The sequence below is a fragment of the Podarcis muralis genome, chromosome 7, assembly GCF_964188315.1.
Source record: "Podarcis muralis chromosome 7, rPodMur119.hap1.1, whole genome shotgun sequence".
Lineage (NCBI taxonomy): Eukaryota > Metazoa > Chordata > Lepidosauria > Squamata > Lacertidae > Podarcis > Podarcis muralis.
In genome coordinates, this window is record NC_135661.1 from 4,965,379 (window position 1) to 4,983,965 (window position 18,587).

At 48.2% G+C, this 18,587-nt stretch overlaps 1 protein-coding gene across 12 annotated transcripts in view; it reads left to right on the forward strand.

Annotated features, from left to right (window-relative positions):
* ARHGEF10L (Rho guanine nucleotide exchange factor 10 like) overlaps positions 1 to 10,411 on the forward strand; it is a 147,868-nt gene extending 137,457 nt beyond the window's left edge. For all 12 annotated transcript variants that reach the window (XM_077931078.1, XM_077931080.1, XM_077931081.1 and 9 more), the window contains 2 exons: positions 5,805 to 5,927; positions 8,625 to 10,411. In XM_077931078.1, coding sequence (XP_077787204.1) covers positions 5,805 to 5,927; positions 8,625 to 9,151 — 650 coding nt within the window. In that variant the 3' untranslated portion in view covers positions 9,152 to 10,411. The remainder of the gene's footprint in view (positions 1 to 5,804; positions 5,928 to 8,624) is intronic.
* The last annotated feature ends 8,176 nt before the right edge of the window (positions 10,412 to 18,587 follow it).

The window sequence follows — 18,587 nt, forward strand, 5'->3', positions numbered from 1 at the left end:
TCTTTTCCAGGCTAAACATACCCAGCGCCTTCAACTGCTCCTCATATGGCTTGGTTTCCAGACCCTTGATCATCTCGGTCACCCTCCTCTGCACACATTCCATCTTGTCAACATCCTCCTTCAATTGTGGTGCCCAGAACTGGACACAGCACTCTAGATGTTCTCCAGCCAAGGCTAAACATACCCAACTTCCGCACCCATTCATCCAAAGGCTTGATTTCCAGACCCTTGGTCGCCCTCCTCTGCACATATTCGACAAATTCATGGAGGAAGATCAGGCTGTCAATGGCTACTATCCAGCACTGCTATTTTCTCCCTCCACTGATGGAGGCCACTTGCTGTGAATTACAGAAGGAAGAAGTTGTCCCACCCAGGTCTTGCATTTGGCCTTTCCACTAGGGCATCTGCAAGAACAGGAAGCTGGGCTAGATATTTTAAACCATAGGGGAGCTAACCTGTAGCCCTCTAGATGTTGTTGGACCCCAGTGCCCACTGTTCTTCACCATCATCCAGCAACATCTGGAGGGCTGCAGGTTCCTCATCCCTGAACCGGACCATCACTTGCCTTTACTTCCCCTTCAGCTACCATCCATCACAATGTTTTACACCTCTGCATTCAAAAAAGGCAGAGTTCTGATGGAGGCAGGGAAGGTGAGTGATGGTCTGGGATGGGGAAAGCCGTGGACATTGCTGGACCTTTCATCTACCTGCTCAAGGTTGGGGATAATGACCACCTATGATCCTCAACCCTGTTCTGTGGTCTTGGATCAAATGAGCTTTGCAGTGGGTGGGTGTCATGTGCACTTTTATTATAAAATTTGCCAACATATATCCGTTGTTGAGCTATTATAATGAATCCCATCCACGATCTTCAATTTCAAGTAGAAGTGTTTGGTTTTTTGGCTTCTGGAAAAAAAAATAAAACCTTTCTAATAAACAATGAAAGGTCACCGGTTCTCATTAAAACAGGTTCTGCTTTCTGGCACAAGACAATTTAGCTAAAATAAGCAGATTCACATGTGCCTCTGTGTTTCCCCCCATTTTCCTTTTGCGGATCTTTCGCTCCCCCCCCCAATCATATCATTCCCTCGCTCCACTAATTGCATTAAGATAGCAGTTCTTGATAATTCCTAATTAAATTCATTGTATGAATCAATGAAATAAAACACCGTTAAGACCCAAACATACAACCGTCTCGGCGATTCCGAGAATAGAATTTGTGCCGTTAGACCAATATTGCCGAATTAATTTTTCCGGCCCGCCTTTATTTATTTGCTTTATGAATGCCTTCCCGTGAAATGTCCCAAAGTGATTAGCCATAAAACAGCAGCAATAAAAACAGATATAAATACCATTTCCAGTCCAACACGAAGAAAACCTAGGCTAGAAATCTCCACTTAAAAGGTTTGCTGATGGAAGAATACTGCATTCTGCCTTCCTAAGTATTCAGGAATCTTCTTTGGGTGGGGACCTGCTGTTTGGTGATGAGGCAGAGATGGACCAGTTTGATCCTCATCTATATTCCCCTTCCATTACGGGTGGGGAGGAATTAAATTTGGCTTGCATTTATGGGTGAACCTACCAGCCGATGTTAGAATTCCTGCTCCGCGATTGCAGTCACGGTTGTGAAACTGTCTTTGCACCGAAGACCACCTGGTGCCTTCAATATACAGTTTCTGGTGAAGGCTGAACCTCTTCCCGCCCAGCTTTCGACAGTCAAGGTGTATATTTATAGCACTCACCTTATTTCTGTGATTGTAAGTTGTTTTAAATTGATTTTGGCACCGTGCCGCAATGTTGCATTTTAATGTCGCAACCTGTCCTGGGAACTTACGGTGAAGGGCAAGTGATTAGAAATATTATTATATATTATCATGTCCCATTATCATTTTCTGAAACAATACGTTGTGGAAAATCAAACCTTTGCACTACGATTAGGGTAAAGGTCTGTCTATTAAGAGAAAGCAATTGCATTGCAGAAGACCCCACCCCCAATCAACCAGACTCTCTTCTAAACTAATCAATAGGCGTTTCTGCTTATTGATGGAGCTAACAGCTTTTTATATGGATGGCAGAAGTTGTCGCAACCCGGTTAATAAGAAACTATCCTTACAGGAGAAACACAGGGGAAAAACAGCATTGCTGAAATCAAACGTTGTATCCTTCCTCCAGTCTTTCATCTTCTCTCCCACTTTCAGGCCAACTTTTTCCTTATGCTCTAAGAGAGACGTGGCCTTATGAATTTAAGATCTGAACCGCCTCAAGCCCATCACAGGACCAGGGCCCCGCAGATCCCAGAGCCAAACATGGAGCTTGCAGATTGTGAACCAAAATGCAGGGATCCTTCGAAATCTGCTCTCCTCCGAATTTTGCAGTGAAGTTCTCCTGCCAAGTCACAGGTTCAGAAGTGCATACACTTCTTCTTCTTCTTGTTGTTGTTGTTTAGTCGTTCAGTCGTGTCCGACTCTTCGTGACCCCCTGGACCAGAGCACGCCAGGCACTCCTGTCTTCCACTACCTCCTGCAGTTTGGTCAAACTCATGCTGGTAGCTTCGAGAACACTATCGAACCATCTCATCCTCTGTCGTCCCCTTCTCCTTGTGCCCTCCATCTTTCCCAACATCAGGGTCTTTTCCAGGGAGTCTTCTCTTCTCATGAAAGTATTGGAGTACTGGAGCCTCAGCTTCAGGATCTGTCCTTCCAGTGAGCACTCAGGGCTGATTTCCTTCAGAATGGAGAGGTTTGATCTTCTTGCAGTCCATGGGACTCTCAAGAGTCTCCTCCAGCACCAGAATTCAAAAGCATCAATTCTTCGACGATCAGCATACACTACAGGGGTGCAAAGCGTACATGAAAACTGTGTGTGTTAGTGACATACACAAAAAGTCAAGTTCTGTTAGGGGAAATCGCTTTGCAAAAGGTAATAATCAGGAGAGTGTATCTTAGGCAAAATTGCAAACTGTTAGGTGAAATTTGGTTTAAAACCTCATGAATTCTTGTGAGGGCTCTCTCTCTCTGTTTGTGTATAATATCTCAAACTGGCATGCAACTGGGGAGAACTGAGTTAAAGTTTTGAAAAAGGGGAAACAGAAATAGACTGAGGAGCTGGAATATTTTTAATTTTGGAACACAATTTTTTATTGATTTTCACAAGTTTTCAATCTATGTTTTTCTTGAAATTTTGACTTCCCAGCCTTTCCTCCCCCCCCCCCCCCGTATCTGTGGCTTTATATAACATACTTTTATCAAATACAATGATCCTCTATTTCGCTTTCTGTTTTCATTCAGCTGCCGTAATTCAAACCGTGCCCCGTGTTTTCATTTGAAAATAAAATCGAGGAACCTAGAATACTGACAGATTTTCCCATCCCTGCTGGGGAGATGGGCTGCTGGACGTGTTGCTGAATAGGAACCACCCCCTCTAAGTCTTAACTCACAAACTCCCTCTCTTGTTCAATCACTTCTCCTCCGCTCCACCTGTTCCAGGGTGGGATCCATGCCTGGCCTCCCTCCTGTTCATCGTTGCTGCTGTTGCTAACCATAGAGACAGGAGAGCTAATCTGTCTTGACACTCAAAACATGTTAATTTGCAGCAGTGGGTTAACCAATTGATTGTCCCCTTGGAGTGGAAAGCAATGCAGGGCTCATCTCCTTTGGCAAGGAAGGGGCACCCATGCCATAGGTAAGGTAAAGGGACCCCTGACCATTAGGTCCAGTTGTGGCTAACTTTGGGGTTGCGGCGCTCATCTCGCTTTATTGGCCGAGGGAGCCGGTGTACAGCTTCTGGGTCATGTGGCCAGCATGACTAAGCCGCTTCTGGCGAACCAGAGCAGCGCACGAAAACACTGTTTACCTTCCTGCCGGAGCAGTACCTATTTATCTACTTGCACTTTGACATGCTTTTGAACTGCTAGGTTGGCAGGAGCAGGGACCGAGCAACGGGAGCTCACCCCGTCGCGGGGATTCGAACCACCGACCTTTTGATCAGCAAGTCCTAGGCTCTGTGGTTTAACCCCCAGCGCCACCCGCGTCCCCTACCCATGCCATAGAAGGGGCAAATCGGTCCATTTTTTGTTCTATCAGGCCACATTTGCACCATCCATTTAAAGCACTACAATAACACTTTAAACAGTATGGGCTTCCCCCAAAGAATCTTGGGAACTGTAGCTTGTCAAGGGCACTGAGAGTTTTAAGGAGACCTCTATATTCCCCTTGTTGTTTAGTCGTTTAGTTGTGTCCGACTCTTCATGACCCCATGGACCAGAGCATGCCAGGCACTCCTTTCTTCCACTGCCTCCCGCAGTTTGGTCAAACTCATGCTGGTAGCTTCGAGAACACTGTCCAACCATCTCATCCTCTGTCGTCCCCTTCTCCTTGTGTCCTCCATCTTTCCCAACATCAGGGTCTTTTCCAGGGAGTCTTCTCTTCTCATGAGGTGGCCAAAGTATTGGAGCCTCAGCTTCGTGATCTGTCCTTCCAGTGAGCACTCAGGGCTGATTTCCTTCAGAATGGATCGGTTTGATCTTCTTGCAGTCCATGGGACTCTCCAGAATCTCCTCCAGCACCAGAATTCAAAAGCATCAATTCTTCGGCAATCAGCCTTCTTTATGGTCCAGCTCTCACTTCCATACATCACTACTGGGAAACCCATAGCTTTACCTATACGGACCTTTGTTGGCAAGGTGATGTCTCTGCTTTTTAAGATGCTGTCTAGGTTTGCCATTGCTTTTTTCCCAAGAAGCAGGCGTCTTTTAATTTTGTGGCTGCTGTCACCATCTGCAGTGATCATATTCCCCTTACAGAAGTATAATTCCCAGAGATCCCCAAGAAGAGGTGTTGACTGTTAATCTAATCTAGGAATTGTAGCTCTGGGAGGTCGTCTTCTTCTTCTTCTTCTTCTTCTTCTTCTTCTTCTTCTTCTTCTTCTTCTTCTTCCTCTTCCTCTTCCTCTTCCTCTTCCTCTTCCTCTTCCTCTTCCTCTTCCTCTTCATTTATGCTTTTCAGATTTGTACATTTCACTTTCATTTTAACATTTCAAACTTCGACTTTCTTCCCCCTCTTTCTGTGGTTTAAATTAAATTTATTTTTAATATCTTCTGCATATCCAAATTAACTTAATTTACTCATTTATTCATCTGCTTCATACTCATAAAACCACAGGTTATTCCAGTAATCCTGCCAACATTCTTATCTGTTTACAGTTTATCTGTAACTACTCAATAAACCATTTCCATTTTTTAAAATAAGAAGTTTGTTATCTTGATTTCTTATTCTTCCAGTAAGTTTCACCCTTTCTGCATATTCCACAAGTTTTTGTATCCATCCTTCCTTTGATGGGACTTCTGCTTCTTTCCATTTTGGGGCGAGTAACATTCTTGCCGCTGTAGTAGTAGACGTGAATAAGTTTCTATACAGTTTAAAGGGGGCTTCTAACAGGTCTCAGCTCACAGTAATGAGATTAATTTATGTCGGGATATTTTGGTTGACTTGCCACTTGGGGAAGGGCTCATCGGTAGAGCACCTGTTTGGCATGCAGAAGGTCCTAGGCTCAGTCCCCGGCATCATCTACAGGTAGGGCTGACTTCTGCCAGTCTGTGGTGACAATATTGAATTTGATGTACAATTGGCTTTCTTGTTCCTGTCTCCTGTTGCTTCATTCTGCTTGCTGGCGGGTGTCCCCTATGGCTATAGAAGTCCCAGGAAGAATGGTTTGGGGTAGTTTGTGGCTAATCTACCTTTACAGGCCAAAAATGGGCAACAGCTTCTGCTCCTCCAGTTAATCTGCCCTTCCCTTTCTTCCCACAGGCCAGAAGAATGTCCGTGTCACCAGCCTTCTGATTTGCCAGGGCCTCCTCTGGGTTGGCACCGACCAAGGCATCTTGGTCCTTTTGCCTGTGCCCAGATTGGAGGGGATCCCCAAGATCACAGGTGAGTCTCCTTCTGTTGCAGTGAGGATGGGGAACACCTGTGGTCTTCCAGATGTGGCAGGGCTCAGCATCCCACCTGCCCCTGCCAGGATAATGGGAGCTGGCGTCCAATCCCAGAGCCACTGGTCCTCCATGCCTGCATTAGAATAAGTCAGAGTTGTGATAGTAATAGTAATAGTAATAGTAATTTATTAATTGTACCCCGCCCATCTGGCTGGGTTTCCCCAGCCACTGTGGGCGGCTTCCAACAAAGATTAAAAATACATTAAAATGTCACACATTAAAAACTTCCCTGAACAGGGCTGCCTTCAGATTTCTTCTAAATGTCAGGTAGTTGTTTATCTCTTTGACATCTAATAGGAGGGCATTCCACAGGGCAGGTGCCACTACCAAGAAGGCCCTCTGCCTGGTTCCCTGTAGCTTAGCTTCACGCAGTGAGGGAACCGCCAGAAGGCCCTCGGCGCTGGACTCAGTGTCCTCACAGAATGATGGGGGTGGAGACGCTCCTTCAGGTATACTGGGCCGAGGCCGTTTAGGGCTTTAAAGGTCAGCACCAACACTTTGAATTGTGCTCGGAAATGTACTGGGAGCCAATGTACCGTATTTTTTGCACCATAGGGCGCACCGGACCATAGGGCGCACCCAGTTTTTAGGGGGGGAAATCAAGAAAAAAATCCTGGGAGACGCTGCGTGGGGCTAAAGAATCCATAGCCCCGTGCAGCCTCTCCTTGCCGGAGGGGTTGCGCGCAGCTACGGAGCAAGCCAAGGCAGGGGGCGGGATGGATCCCGCTCGCTGTTTTGGCTTCCCCTTTAGCCCCGTGCAGCCTCTCCTTGCCGGGAGACACTGCGCAGGGCTTTCCTGGCTTTCCTGGGAGGTGGGGGGATTCCCCCACCTCCCGCAAAACCGGCAGAAGCCGTGCGCACTTTAAAAGGGCTGCACGGCTTCTTCTGGCTTTCCTGGGAGGTGGGGGAATTCCCTCACCTCTCGCAAAAGCCTGCAGAAGCCGCGCAACTCCTTTAAAGAGATCGCAGCTTCTCCTGGCTTTCCTGGGAGGTGGGGGGATTCCCTCACCTCCCACAAAAGTCTGCAGTAGCCGCACAACTCCTTTAAAGAGATCGCAGCTTCTCCTGGCTTTTCTGGGAGGTGGGAGAAGGGACTGATGCGGCCAGTCAGTCCCTTCTCCCTCCTGTGGAAAAGCCCACAAGAGCGCACGAAGCTTGTGTGTGGCTCTTGGGGGCTTTTCCCACCTGCCTCCCCCCTGCATTCGCTCCATAGGACGCACACATATTTCCCCTTGCTTTTTAGGAGGGAAAAAGTGCGTCCTATGGTGCGAAAAATACGGTAGGTCTTTCAGGACCGGTGTTATATGGTTTTGGCGGCCGCCCCCAGTCACCAGTCTAGTTGCCACATTCTGGATTAGTTGTAGTTTCCGGATCACCTTCAAGGTAGCCCCACGTAGAGCGCATTGCAGTAGTCCAAGCGGGAGATAACTGTTCAGGGAAGTTGGCTACCATCCCATCATTTTATTGCTCAGATTTTTTTGGGGGGGGGGTTGTCTCCATGTGGCCAAGTCACACGACACATGTTGTTGGAGGGGAAGCGGAAATTTGATTTTTGCTTTTGGAGCTGGGTTGGGACAATTGCATTTGCTTCTGCTCCTCCACCCACCCTCTCATCTTATTTATTCATTTGCTGCATTTATATAATCCTGCGTTTTCCTCCCAAGGAGCTCAAGGTAGCTCTTCTCCCCCTCCTACTTTTATCCTCACAACCACCTTGTGAGGTAGGCTAGGCTGAGAGATGTAGGGATTGGCCCAAGGTCACCCAGTGAGCTCCATGACTGGGGGGGGGGCAGATTTGAACCCTGGTTTGTCCCAGGTCCTAGCCCAGTGTTTCCCAAACTTTGAGTATCCAGCTGTTTTTGGACTACAACTCCCATCACCCCTAGCTAGCAAGACCAGTGGTCAGGGATGATGGGAATTGTAGTCCGAAAAAACAACTGGAGACCCAAGTTTGGCAAGCACTGTCCTAGCCTGATGAGAGCCAGTGTGGTGTAGTGGTTAAGAGGGGTGGACTCATAATCTGGTAAACCAGGTTTGCGTCTCCGCTCGTCCACATGCAGCTGCTGGGTGACCTTGGGCCAGTCACACTTCTTTGAAGTCTCTCAGCCCCACTCACCTCACAGAGTGTTTGTTATGGGGGAGGAAGGGAAAGGAGAATGTTAGCCACTTTAAGACTCCTTAAAGGTAAAGGTAAAGGGACCCCTGACCATTAGGTCCAGTCGTGGCTGACTCTGGGGTTGCGGCGCTCATCTCGTTTTATTGACCCGAGGGAGCCGGAGTACAGCTTCCAGGTCATGTGGCCAGCATGACTAAGCCGCTTCTGGCGAACCGGAGTAGCGCACGGAAATGCCGTTTTTACCTTCCCGACAGAGCGGTACCTATTTATCTACTTGCACTTTGACGTGCTTTCGAACTGCTAGGTTGGCAGGAGCAGGGACCGAACAACGGGAGCTCACCCCGTCGTGGGGTTTAACTCCTTAGGGTAGTGATAAAGCGGGATATCAAATCCAAACTCTTCTTCTTCTTCTCTAACCACTGCACCACTACTGCCCTTCTTAAAACAAATTTCTGCTATCTATGAAGCTGGTTTCTGTGTTCCTAAAAGGGCTCATGTGTGTCTCTCTCCACTGCTCAGGGAAGGGTATGGTGTCCCTTAATGGCCACTGTGGCCCGGTGGAATTCCTGGCTGTCGCTCTCAGCACCCTGGCCCCGGACATCCTCAAGAGCGACAAGGAGGATGACCCCTCTGCGGATCCCGTATCTGCCAAGGACGAGAAGCTGGACAGCAAACCAGCGGATCTGGCTTCCCAGAACAGCCCTCAGATGAGGGAGCTCCGGAAAAAGGGCATTCTCCTGCAGTACCGCCTCCGTTCCACCTCTCACCTCCCTGGGCAGCTGCTCTCGATGCGAGAGGCGCCCTCCACCGGGACTGCCCCGGAGCACACCGAGGAGGATGGCTCCGTCTACGAGATGGCCGACGACCCAGACATTTGGGTCCACAACCGGCCGTGCGCCCGCGATGCTCACCGCAAGGAGATCTCCTCCCTGGCTGTGGTTTCTGGTGGGAGAGGCTACCGGAACTTCAACTCCAATGGCAAGCCGCCAGCCAGCAGTGAGACAGACAGTACCTTGTTGATATGGCAGGTCCCACTGATGCTATAACCCTGGCCCCCTCTCATTGGCCGGCCGGCCGGCCCTCCCACAATGCCTTGCTTTGGGACAACTTGCAACGGTGCGTTGGGCTCGCCAGAGGTGGTGGCTGCATTCCCCCCATCCCAATGGACTCTCTCCCCTCCCCCTTATATCTTTTGGGGGAAACATCTTGCCTAAAAGAGGCTTCAGATTCCTTCTCTACTTTCCCCCCCCTCTCTCTGTCATGATTGGAACACGCTTCAAGCCTCCCTGTTTGTTTGGAACACACACAAACGGTATGATCGCATCTCACGTGGGGGGTTTGGTTTGGAGATTTCTGCATATACACAAAAACCGTATGTTCAAGCTGCCCCAACTTTCTGAGTCCTTCCCTAGCCAGAGCGCCGAGTGGGCTGGCTCTCTCAAGACCTTGTGGGGTTGTCCGAGTTCCTGCGGGATCTCACTCAAGTATCCCCAGGTTTCCGGAGCTGGTGTGCCAGGAAGGCCTTGCCTCCCAAAGGAAGGCAGAGAGCTCAAAAACTCTTTTTGCACTGGGGAACCCAAGCAGACATGGAGCAAAAAGAGCTTTCAAGGTCTCTGCCTTGCTTGGGGAGAGCAGGCCGAAATGGTGTGCCAGTTCTGGGGCGCTCTTGCGAGATCTTTCAGGGACTGTGTGACTTCTTGGGAGAGCTTTCCTTCACTTCTGGAGACGGCACCCTGAGAGGGCCTTGAGCAGTGCAGAGGGAGCTTTTAAATTCTCTGCCTTGCCTGTATTTCTCTTGTGGGATTGCAGCCAACTGGACTTCAGTGGTTGAAATTGTGCAAGTTAAATATGTTTGAGGTGCGATCACACTGTACAAAATAGAGAGATTTAGTTTTTTTGCAGTTCAAGGGTATCCCGACTCAGAGCACACCCACTGAAAAGAATAACGTTCACTTCAGCGGGTCTACTCTGAGTAGGAGACAACTCTGGACCTCTTATGCACAGCCGTTTCCCATACTTACAAAACGAGCTTGCGGTTTTAAAAAAGAACTTTCCAGATGGCATAGGACTTGGCGCCCTCCTTGCAGGCTTTGGAGGCGGGCCAAAATTCCCCCCACTCCCCCCACTGAATCCTCTTCTCTCCCTCCCCCCCCCCCCAATAGCGGCATGAGGGTTTGTGTATCCATGTGTGAATATATATATGTAATATTAAAAGCCATGTACATTATTATGTTGTATAAATAAAATCTGTATATAGCGTGGGGGCATCTTGGGATGCCAGAATAAAGGTGTTTGGAAAAACAAGAGATCAACTGCACTGGAAGCTTTGACATCTCCTTGACAGCTGGTGTGTCTGTTCCCACTGGGCTCAGATTAGAATCCCGCCAGCTAAGCAAAGCGTTTTGTCGTATGATGAGATGCGGAGACATTTCTCAAGCAACGCTGGAGGCGCCCAGTGGTTGGGTGCCCCTTGGGAGAAGAGATGAGCTAGAAGAAGTGAAACTCGATTTTGTGGGGTGCCTATGATGGTCCAAGCTTACCTGGCAAACCTTGCCCCTCTCTCAGGGTGGTCCAACTTTTCATTCCAAGTGGGCCGCAACAGTACTTCGACACAGAACCCATGGGCCGCATGCTGTCTTGTGATGTGGGGCATGTGGAAGTGATGCCAACATTTGAGGACCCCCCCCCCCAGCAATTGCACTGACTTTCCAATGCCCAGCGCCTTGCTTACCCAACTTTGGGAAGGCGAGGGAGTTAAGGGCAATAATGGCAAATGGTGGAGGAAGTTAAGGGCATTGAAGGCAAGTGATAGAGGAAGTTAAGGGAAGTGAAGGCAAATGATGGGGGAAGTTAGGGGCAGTAAAGGCAGGTAGTGGAGGAAATTAAGGGCAATGAAGACAAATAGTGGAGGAAGTTAAGGGCAGTAAAGGGAAGTGATGGTCCAGTTCAGGGATGGGAAAGCTGTGGCTCTCAGCAGCCCCAGCGGCACAGCTTATGGTCCAGAATTATCAGAAACTTAGTCTAGCAACATCTGGGGAGCCGCAGGACAGCTGCCCCTGATCTCCCTCCTCCCCCCCCCCCGAAAGACAGGGAGGACAAAGAGGATATGGAGGGCTGCCAGCAGTCATCTTTACTGTCATTGTTTGTGTCCTCTGGGACGGACGTCATATGTGTGCGTCTGGAGCTTCTTGGTATGCAAAACAGCCGCGGAAATCGTATTTTAAGAGCTGCGGTGTAAAGCTCCCTGGATTTCTTGTGGGAGTTTCAGTGTGCATCTGTAGATGTTTACTCAGAAGTAAGCCCCGCTGAGCCGACTCCCTCAGAGGTGTGTTTGGAATTGCAACCGCAATGCATAAAATCTGCATAAATTTGTACAGGTGGTGGGAAAATGAGCCAGTCTTTAAGAAGAGAGGAGGGCTTGCTTTCTCTGCTGCAGGTAAAACAGGTGTCCTTTTGGAGGTATGTAGTTCTCTCTTCTCTTGCACACAGGAGGGGAGCTTTCCTTCAGACACGGCTAGCTTTTTAAATTTGTAATGGAAAGGTATCTTAAAAGAAACAAAGAAAGACCCAAATTAACTGACTAGATGTCGTAGCCCATTTGTTGTTGTGTTTATCTTAGGTAAAGGTAAAGGGACCCCTGACCATTAAGTCCAGTTGCGGACAACTCTGGGTTAGTGGTGCTCATCTCGCTTTACTGGCCGAGGGAGCCGGCATTTGTCCTCAGACAGTTTTTCCAGGTCATGTGGCCAGCATGACTAAGCCGCTTCTGGCAAACCAGAGCAGCGCACTGAAATGCCGTTTACCTTCCCGCCAGAATGGTACCTATTTATCTACTTGCACTTTGACGTGCTTTTGAACTGCTAGGTTGGCAGGAGCAGGGACTGAGCAACGGGAGCTCACCCTGTTGCGGGGATTCGAACTGTCAACCTTCTGATCGGCAAGTCCTGGGCTCTTCAGTTTAGACCACAGCGCCACCCGCGTCTTGCCTTATGGTATTTCTACCCTAACCTCTTTGGCTAAAAGGGGTCTCGAGGTGGCTTATGCAAATAATAGACTCATAGAAGGTGGAAGGGTAAAGGTAAAGGACCCCATGACGGTTAAGTCCAGTCAAAGGTGACTATGGGGTTGTTGCACTCATCTTGCTTTCAGGCCGAGGAAACTGGTGTTTGTACACAGATAGCTTTCTGGGTCATGTGGCCAGCAGGACTAAACCGTTTCTGGTGCAACGGAACACTGTGACTGAATTCAGAGCACATGGAAACACCATTTACCTTCCCGCCGGAGCTGCACCTATTTATCTACTTGCACTGGCGTCCTTTCAAACTGCTCGGTTGGCAGGAGCTGGGACAGAGCAACAGGAGCTCACCCCAACAGGATTCGAACCGCCAACCTTCCGATCGGCAAGCCCAAGAGCACAGCGCCACCCGCGTCCCTTGCAGACTCAGAACTGTAGAGTTAAAGGGACCCCAAAGGTCATTGAGTCAAACCCTCAAAAATACAGCTAAAGAATTCCCGACAGATGGCCATCCAACTTCTGTTGAAAAATTCCAACGAAGGAGAGTCCACCACTTTCCAAGGGAGTTTGTTCTACTGTCGAGCAGCTCTTACCACCATATAGTTCCTCCTTGTGTTTATTTGGAAATTCCTGTCCTGTCCTTTGAATCCATTGGTTTGCGTCCTGCCCTCTGGGACATAGAATCATAGAATGGTAGGCTTGGAAGGGACGCCACGGATCATCTAGTCCAACCCCCTGCAGTGCTGGAATACTGGACTTAGATAGGTCACTGGCAGAGCTCAGGAGAGTTTGGCACACGGCTAGCGAAGGAGCACAGCAAGAGGTGTAGCGATGGGTGGAAAAGGAGGGTCCCCAAACTCGATGTGTTTATGTACAGATGAGTAAGTGAGAAAACAGGCAGTAATGGGATGAAAAGAGGGTGGTGGTGGGGCTCTGAGCCAGGAGAGAATTCCTGTGTCGGCAAGCGAGGCAGGTTTTTATTTTTTGTTTAAATCAGCTTGTTAAATCCATCCCAAATCCGATTTCTCGATAACTCCAATTTCATTTTCATTTTCGCCTTTCAATTATATTCCCGGCAACTCAACCTTGAAATGGGGCCATCTCAGCCGACGCCGCTGCCTGCGAAGGCCCTATTACGGCTGGTACACGATTTCCGCAGCTTATTTTTTTCCTAATTAGACATTAAATGCATGTACCGCTTTCTCCCTTCCTTTTAAAAAGAAAGCTGTTTTCGGCTCCAGATAAAGTTGTCGTGCTTTCGCCGCACCTCAGATCTTGGCTTGATGCTCCGGCTCGCCAATTTTGGGGGTGTTTGAATAATGAAGGGGGGGAGAGAGAGAGAGAGGAGAAGCATTGTAAGGCAAAAATAAAACTAAAAATCCGCGCAAAGCTCCCCCCCCCAAATATTTCCTTTGTCCACATGCCACTGCAAAACCTGTCAAAAGAGGGCAATTTGAGTACAATAGTTGAAAAGCCATTCTGCTCATTGATACCATTTCACATCTATTGGGTCTAGCATGAGGGATGACTGGATCTTTCAGCCACTTAGCATTAATATTTTCCAGTGTTTAGAAACTCCAGTGCTTGACTGCACAGGAACTTAACCCAGAGCCTTGTAGCTGAATCAGACCAAAGACCCGTCTCATCCATCATCTTAATCGTACTGGTCTATTCTGAGTGAGTCAACAATGTGATTCAGCAGCAAAAAAAACAACAACAGAAAAAGGGGTAATGCTATTCTAGGCTGCATTAACCAAAGTTCAGTGTCCAGATCAAGGGAAATAATAGCACCATTCTATTCATGACTTCCGATTTGCTGCGCACCGCGTCGGAGCATGGGTCTAGTCCTCTGGGAAAGACCTGATCTATGCAAGGGAAAAGGGGAAACACAAAGGCACTGTGTACCCCTGTAAGAAGCCCCCAAAGGTATTTTGGGCACTGGGGATCTGGCTGCTCTCTTCGGGAGCCAGTGTGGTGTAATGGGATGATGAGCTGCTTGTGCGTAAAATGCAAGTCCCTCAGAGTTTGGTCAAGTCCTCAAACCTCTGCCTATGACGGAGCCCCTCCAGCATGGCTCCGTCAGTCGCTAGCAGAATCCGAAAGTGGTCTCTTACGGAATCTCTTCCAGCATAAAAGCTCCTTAACGGAAACACGTCTTCTGGACTCTCGGCGTGACAGTTTCCGGCGAGGAGTGGGTGTCCCTATAGGAGGTCTTGAAACCTCCCCACTGTTTTCGCTGGAAGTGTCTCTGAGCCATCCCTCTGACTCACTTTCCCCTGGAGCCCCTCCTCTCCCCCTGCTGGTTCCCTCTTCAGCTGCTAAGTCTGTCTCAACCTCAGGGAGCCCTTCCACCTCCTGTCCTTCCGATGGCAGTTCCCTGACATGTGGTGTAGTGGTTAAGAGCGATAGACTCGTAATCTGGGGAACCGGGTTCGCGTCTCCGCTCCTCCACCTGCAGCTGCTGGGTGACCTTGGGCCAGTCACACTTCTCTGAAGTCTCTCAGCCCCACTCACCTCACAGAGTGTTTGTTGTGGGGGAGGAAGGGAAAGGAGAATGTTAGCTGCTTTGAGACTCTTCGGGTAGTGATAAAGCGGGAGATCAAATCCAAACTCTTCTTCATCATCTTCTCACCCCCAAAACTGCTCTGTAAAGAGCGGGGAAGAACGGTGAGATTGAGCCGTGAGCACTGGGATCCATTTGCTTCCCCGCAATGAGAAGCCTTGGTATTCTGCCTTGGCCAGACCACACCAGGAGTTCTGTGTCCAGTTCTAGGTGCCACAATTTAAGAAGGATGTTGACAAGCCGGAACTTTGCCGGGTGACCAAGATGATCAAGGGCCTGGAAACCGTGAGGGATATGTTTAGCCTGGGAAAAAGGAGACTGAGAGCAGATATGATAGTCATCTTCAAATATCTGAAGGGCCGTCCCGTGGAAGATGGAACGAGCTTGTTTTCTCCTGCTCTAGAGAGTAGGGCACGAACCAATGGATTCAAACGACAAGAAAGGAAATTCTAACTGAATGTCAGGAAGAAGTTTCTGACAGTAAGAGCTGTTTGACAGTGAAATGGACCCCTTTGGAAGATGGTGGACTTTCCTTCATTGGGTTTTTTTAAGCAGAGCTTGGATGGGCAGCTGCCAGGTATTTTTAAGCTGTGATTTCTGCACTGGAAGGGGGTTCCTCCAATACTACAATTCTGTGATTCTGTTTGCCACAATGAATGACCAGATGTCATGAGGACCTTTTAAAAAATGTTTTATTTGGTCAGAGAACTGGTATGCAAAATTCAGAGAAGTGTGAATTTCAAACAAATTACCATTTTATGCATTGGTTTTGGGATGTTTGAATTAGGTGGGTTTGTCTTAAAACGCAAACTGAACCAAGCTTCTCCCAGCAAAGGCCTGCCTGGATCCACGCCGTGTTCAAAAGCTCCATTGTCTTTCTTGGATAAAGTTTGTTCTTTATTTAATAACCAACCCAACAGTCACTTTTATGGAGAGGAGGCTCATTCCTTTATCGCCATCTGCAAATCTTGCCTTGCTTTGTTTACAACAAGTAGTAATTGTTTAATAGTGAAGCCATAAAATAGGATAAAATGTCTTTTCCTTTTCATCAGCTGGGGAGTGTTCATGACTCCCTCAAGTGTGGAGTGAGACCTCCTCTGTTTGTTTTGTAGGTAGGTTATGTTATTTTATAATTTATCCTCCCTGTTACATGTGTGAGCAGAATGTTTAAAGTAATCAGTTTAGTATTAGCAGTTAGCAGAGTTTAAAACACCATCTCTTTCAGCACTGAAGTGCAAACTTTTGAGACTAGGCTACAGAGCCTTGTTGCATTTATCCAGGTTGCGATAGCAGACTGGATCTTCTCCGTTTCTCCCTCTTAATAAAAGCCTCACCAACAGACTGTAAATTTAGCACTAAAAACTTTTTACTTATATAAAGTCTTGCACACAATTCCAGAAGCAACAACTACAAGGCTGGCAAATTCTACTTCTAGGTTACAAAATACATAAAGGTAAAGGGACCCCTGACCATTAGGTCAAGTCGTGGACGACTCTGGGGTTGCGGCGCTCATCTCCCTTTATTGGCCGAGGGAGCCAGTGTACAGCTTCTGGGTCATGTGGCCAGCATGACTAAACTGCTCCAGTGAACCAGAGCAGCGCACGAAAACACCGTTTACCTTCCCACCAGAGTGGTATCTATTTATCTACTTGCACTTTGACATGTTTTTGAACTGCTAGGTTGGCAGGAGCTGGGACTGAGCAACGGGAGCTCACCCCGTTGTGGGGATTCGAACCACCGACCTTCTGATCAGCAAGCCCTAGGCTCTGTGGTTTAGACCACAGCGCCACCCACGTCCTTTTTACAAAATACATAGTTGAGTTCAAAATGGAGTCTCTGTTGGAGCGGAGACCAGACAGATGTCTGCTTGCCTAAGAAGCAGGGTGGAAAGGAGAATGAGAATGAGGCAGGAGGAAGTAGAAAAGGTTAAAACCTTTTGTCTATTTTCCACCAGAGAACTCAAGGGAAGTGATGTCACACAGAGCTCTTTGTCTGCTAATTACATTGCCTTTCTTTGCAATCTATCTAACAATTTGCAGCTCTGTGGTTGCTAGACCCTAGCGTTTCTAAACAAGAATACTTTGTTATTTTGACTGCAAACCCCCTAATTTTGGCGGTGTAGCTGCTGCTGTTTGCTGGGCTCTACAGGAGGGGAGAGTTGTGCTCAGGTCCTGCAAAATGGCCAACCAGTTTCCTTTGGGGTAACTGGTTGGCCATTTTGAGAATGCTGAAACGGCAAGAAAATAGACTAAAACAAATTAAAACTCCTACCAATGCTTTACAGATTTTTGGTTAGAAGCAAGGGTCAGCAAACTTTTTCAATCACTATCCCTCAGACCTTGTGGGGGGCCAGAAGAAGAAGAGTTTGCATTTGGTACCCCTCTTTATCACTACCCGAAGGAGTCTCAAAGCGGCTAACCTTCTCCTTTCCCTTCCTTCCCCACAAGAAACACTCTGTGAGGTGAGTGGGGCTGAGAGACTTCAGAGAAGTGTGACTAGCCCAAGGTCACCCAGCAGCTGCAGGTGGAGGAGCGGAGACGCGAACCCGGTTCACCAGATTACGAGTCTACCGCTCTTAACCACTACACCACACTGGCCGGACTATATTTTGAAAAATATAAATACCCTGCAAGCCGGTCCCACAGCTGCCTCTGGACCTGGAAGAGGAACGCACTCTGCACGCGCTCAGGAGCGTGTCTCAGCACTGCCCACTCACCAGCGTTGTTGACGTGCAGCAGCTGCTCCATCGGCCCATCCCCGCGGAGCTCCCAGGCGGCATGCACCACGCTCTGCGGCCCGTCATCCGAGGCCAGGTCAGTGGGCAGGCCGCACATGTGGAGCGCCATGCAGGAGGTGCGCAGCTTGCCCTCCAGCTGCTCCAGTGAGGCCGCCAGCAGCAGTGCTGAGCTGGGTGCCAGGTGAGGGGGGCAGAAGGCGTGCCAAACTCCAGCTGAAGCCCTGCGATGCGCCCATCATGATGCCCATGGCGCGGCCCAGACCTGCCACCCTCTCCTTCCATGGCCATGCCGGGTTTACCTCAGCGCTCAGGCAGTGAGGCTTCCGATTGGCTGCAGAAGCTTCCTGCAGCAAATTCAAAGCTGTGCCAGTGTCGCGGAAGTCAGTCCCCGCGCGGCGAGGCATCTGAAGGCAGCCCTGCTTAGGAAACCTTTTAATGTTTGGTGCATTACTATATTTTAATATTTTGTTGGAAGCTGCCCAGAGTGGCTGGGGAAGCCCAGCCAGATGGGCAGGGTATAAATAATAAATTATTATTTCTCTGAAAGAATGGTTCTCTGAAAGAATGGTTAATACAACCTTTAAAAGAAGTCTGTAATGAAATATTGGAAGGGAGAAAGGCACCAGAGTCGTGGAAAGAAGCATATATTACACTTATACCGAAAACAGAGACTGAAAAGACACAGCTTAAGAACTACCGCCCCATATCATTGCTTAATGTGGATTACAAAATGTTTGCAGACATTTTGGCTAGAAGATTAAAAAAGGTGTTAACAGAAGAAATTCATAAAGACCAAGCGGGTTTTCTCCCGGGCAGACACTTGTCTGACAATACGAGGAATATAATTAACATTTTAGAAAAATTACAAGTGAAGATTAATACTAAAGCAGTTTTGATATTTGTGGACGCGGAGAAAGCCTTTGACAACATTTCTTGGAGTTTTATGAAGAAGAATTTACAGGGGATGGGGGTTGGTCAAGGTTTTGAAAATGGTATAGGTGCAATTTATTCAGAACAAAAGGCTAAATTAATTGTGAATAACGTAGTGACGGAAGAATTTAAGATTGAGAAAGGAACACGACAAGGTTGCCCAATTTCTCCATTGCTTTTTATATCGGTCCTGGAGGTTTTGCTAAATATGATTAGAAGGGACCAATTGGTAAAAGG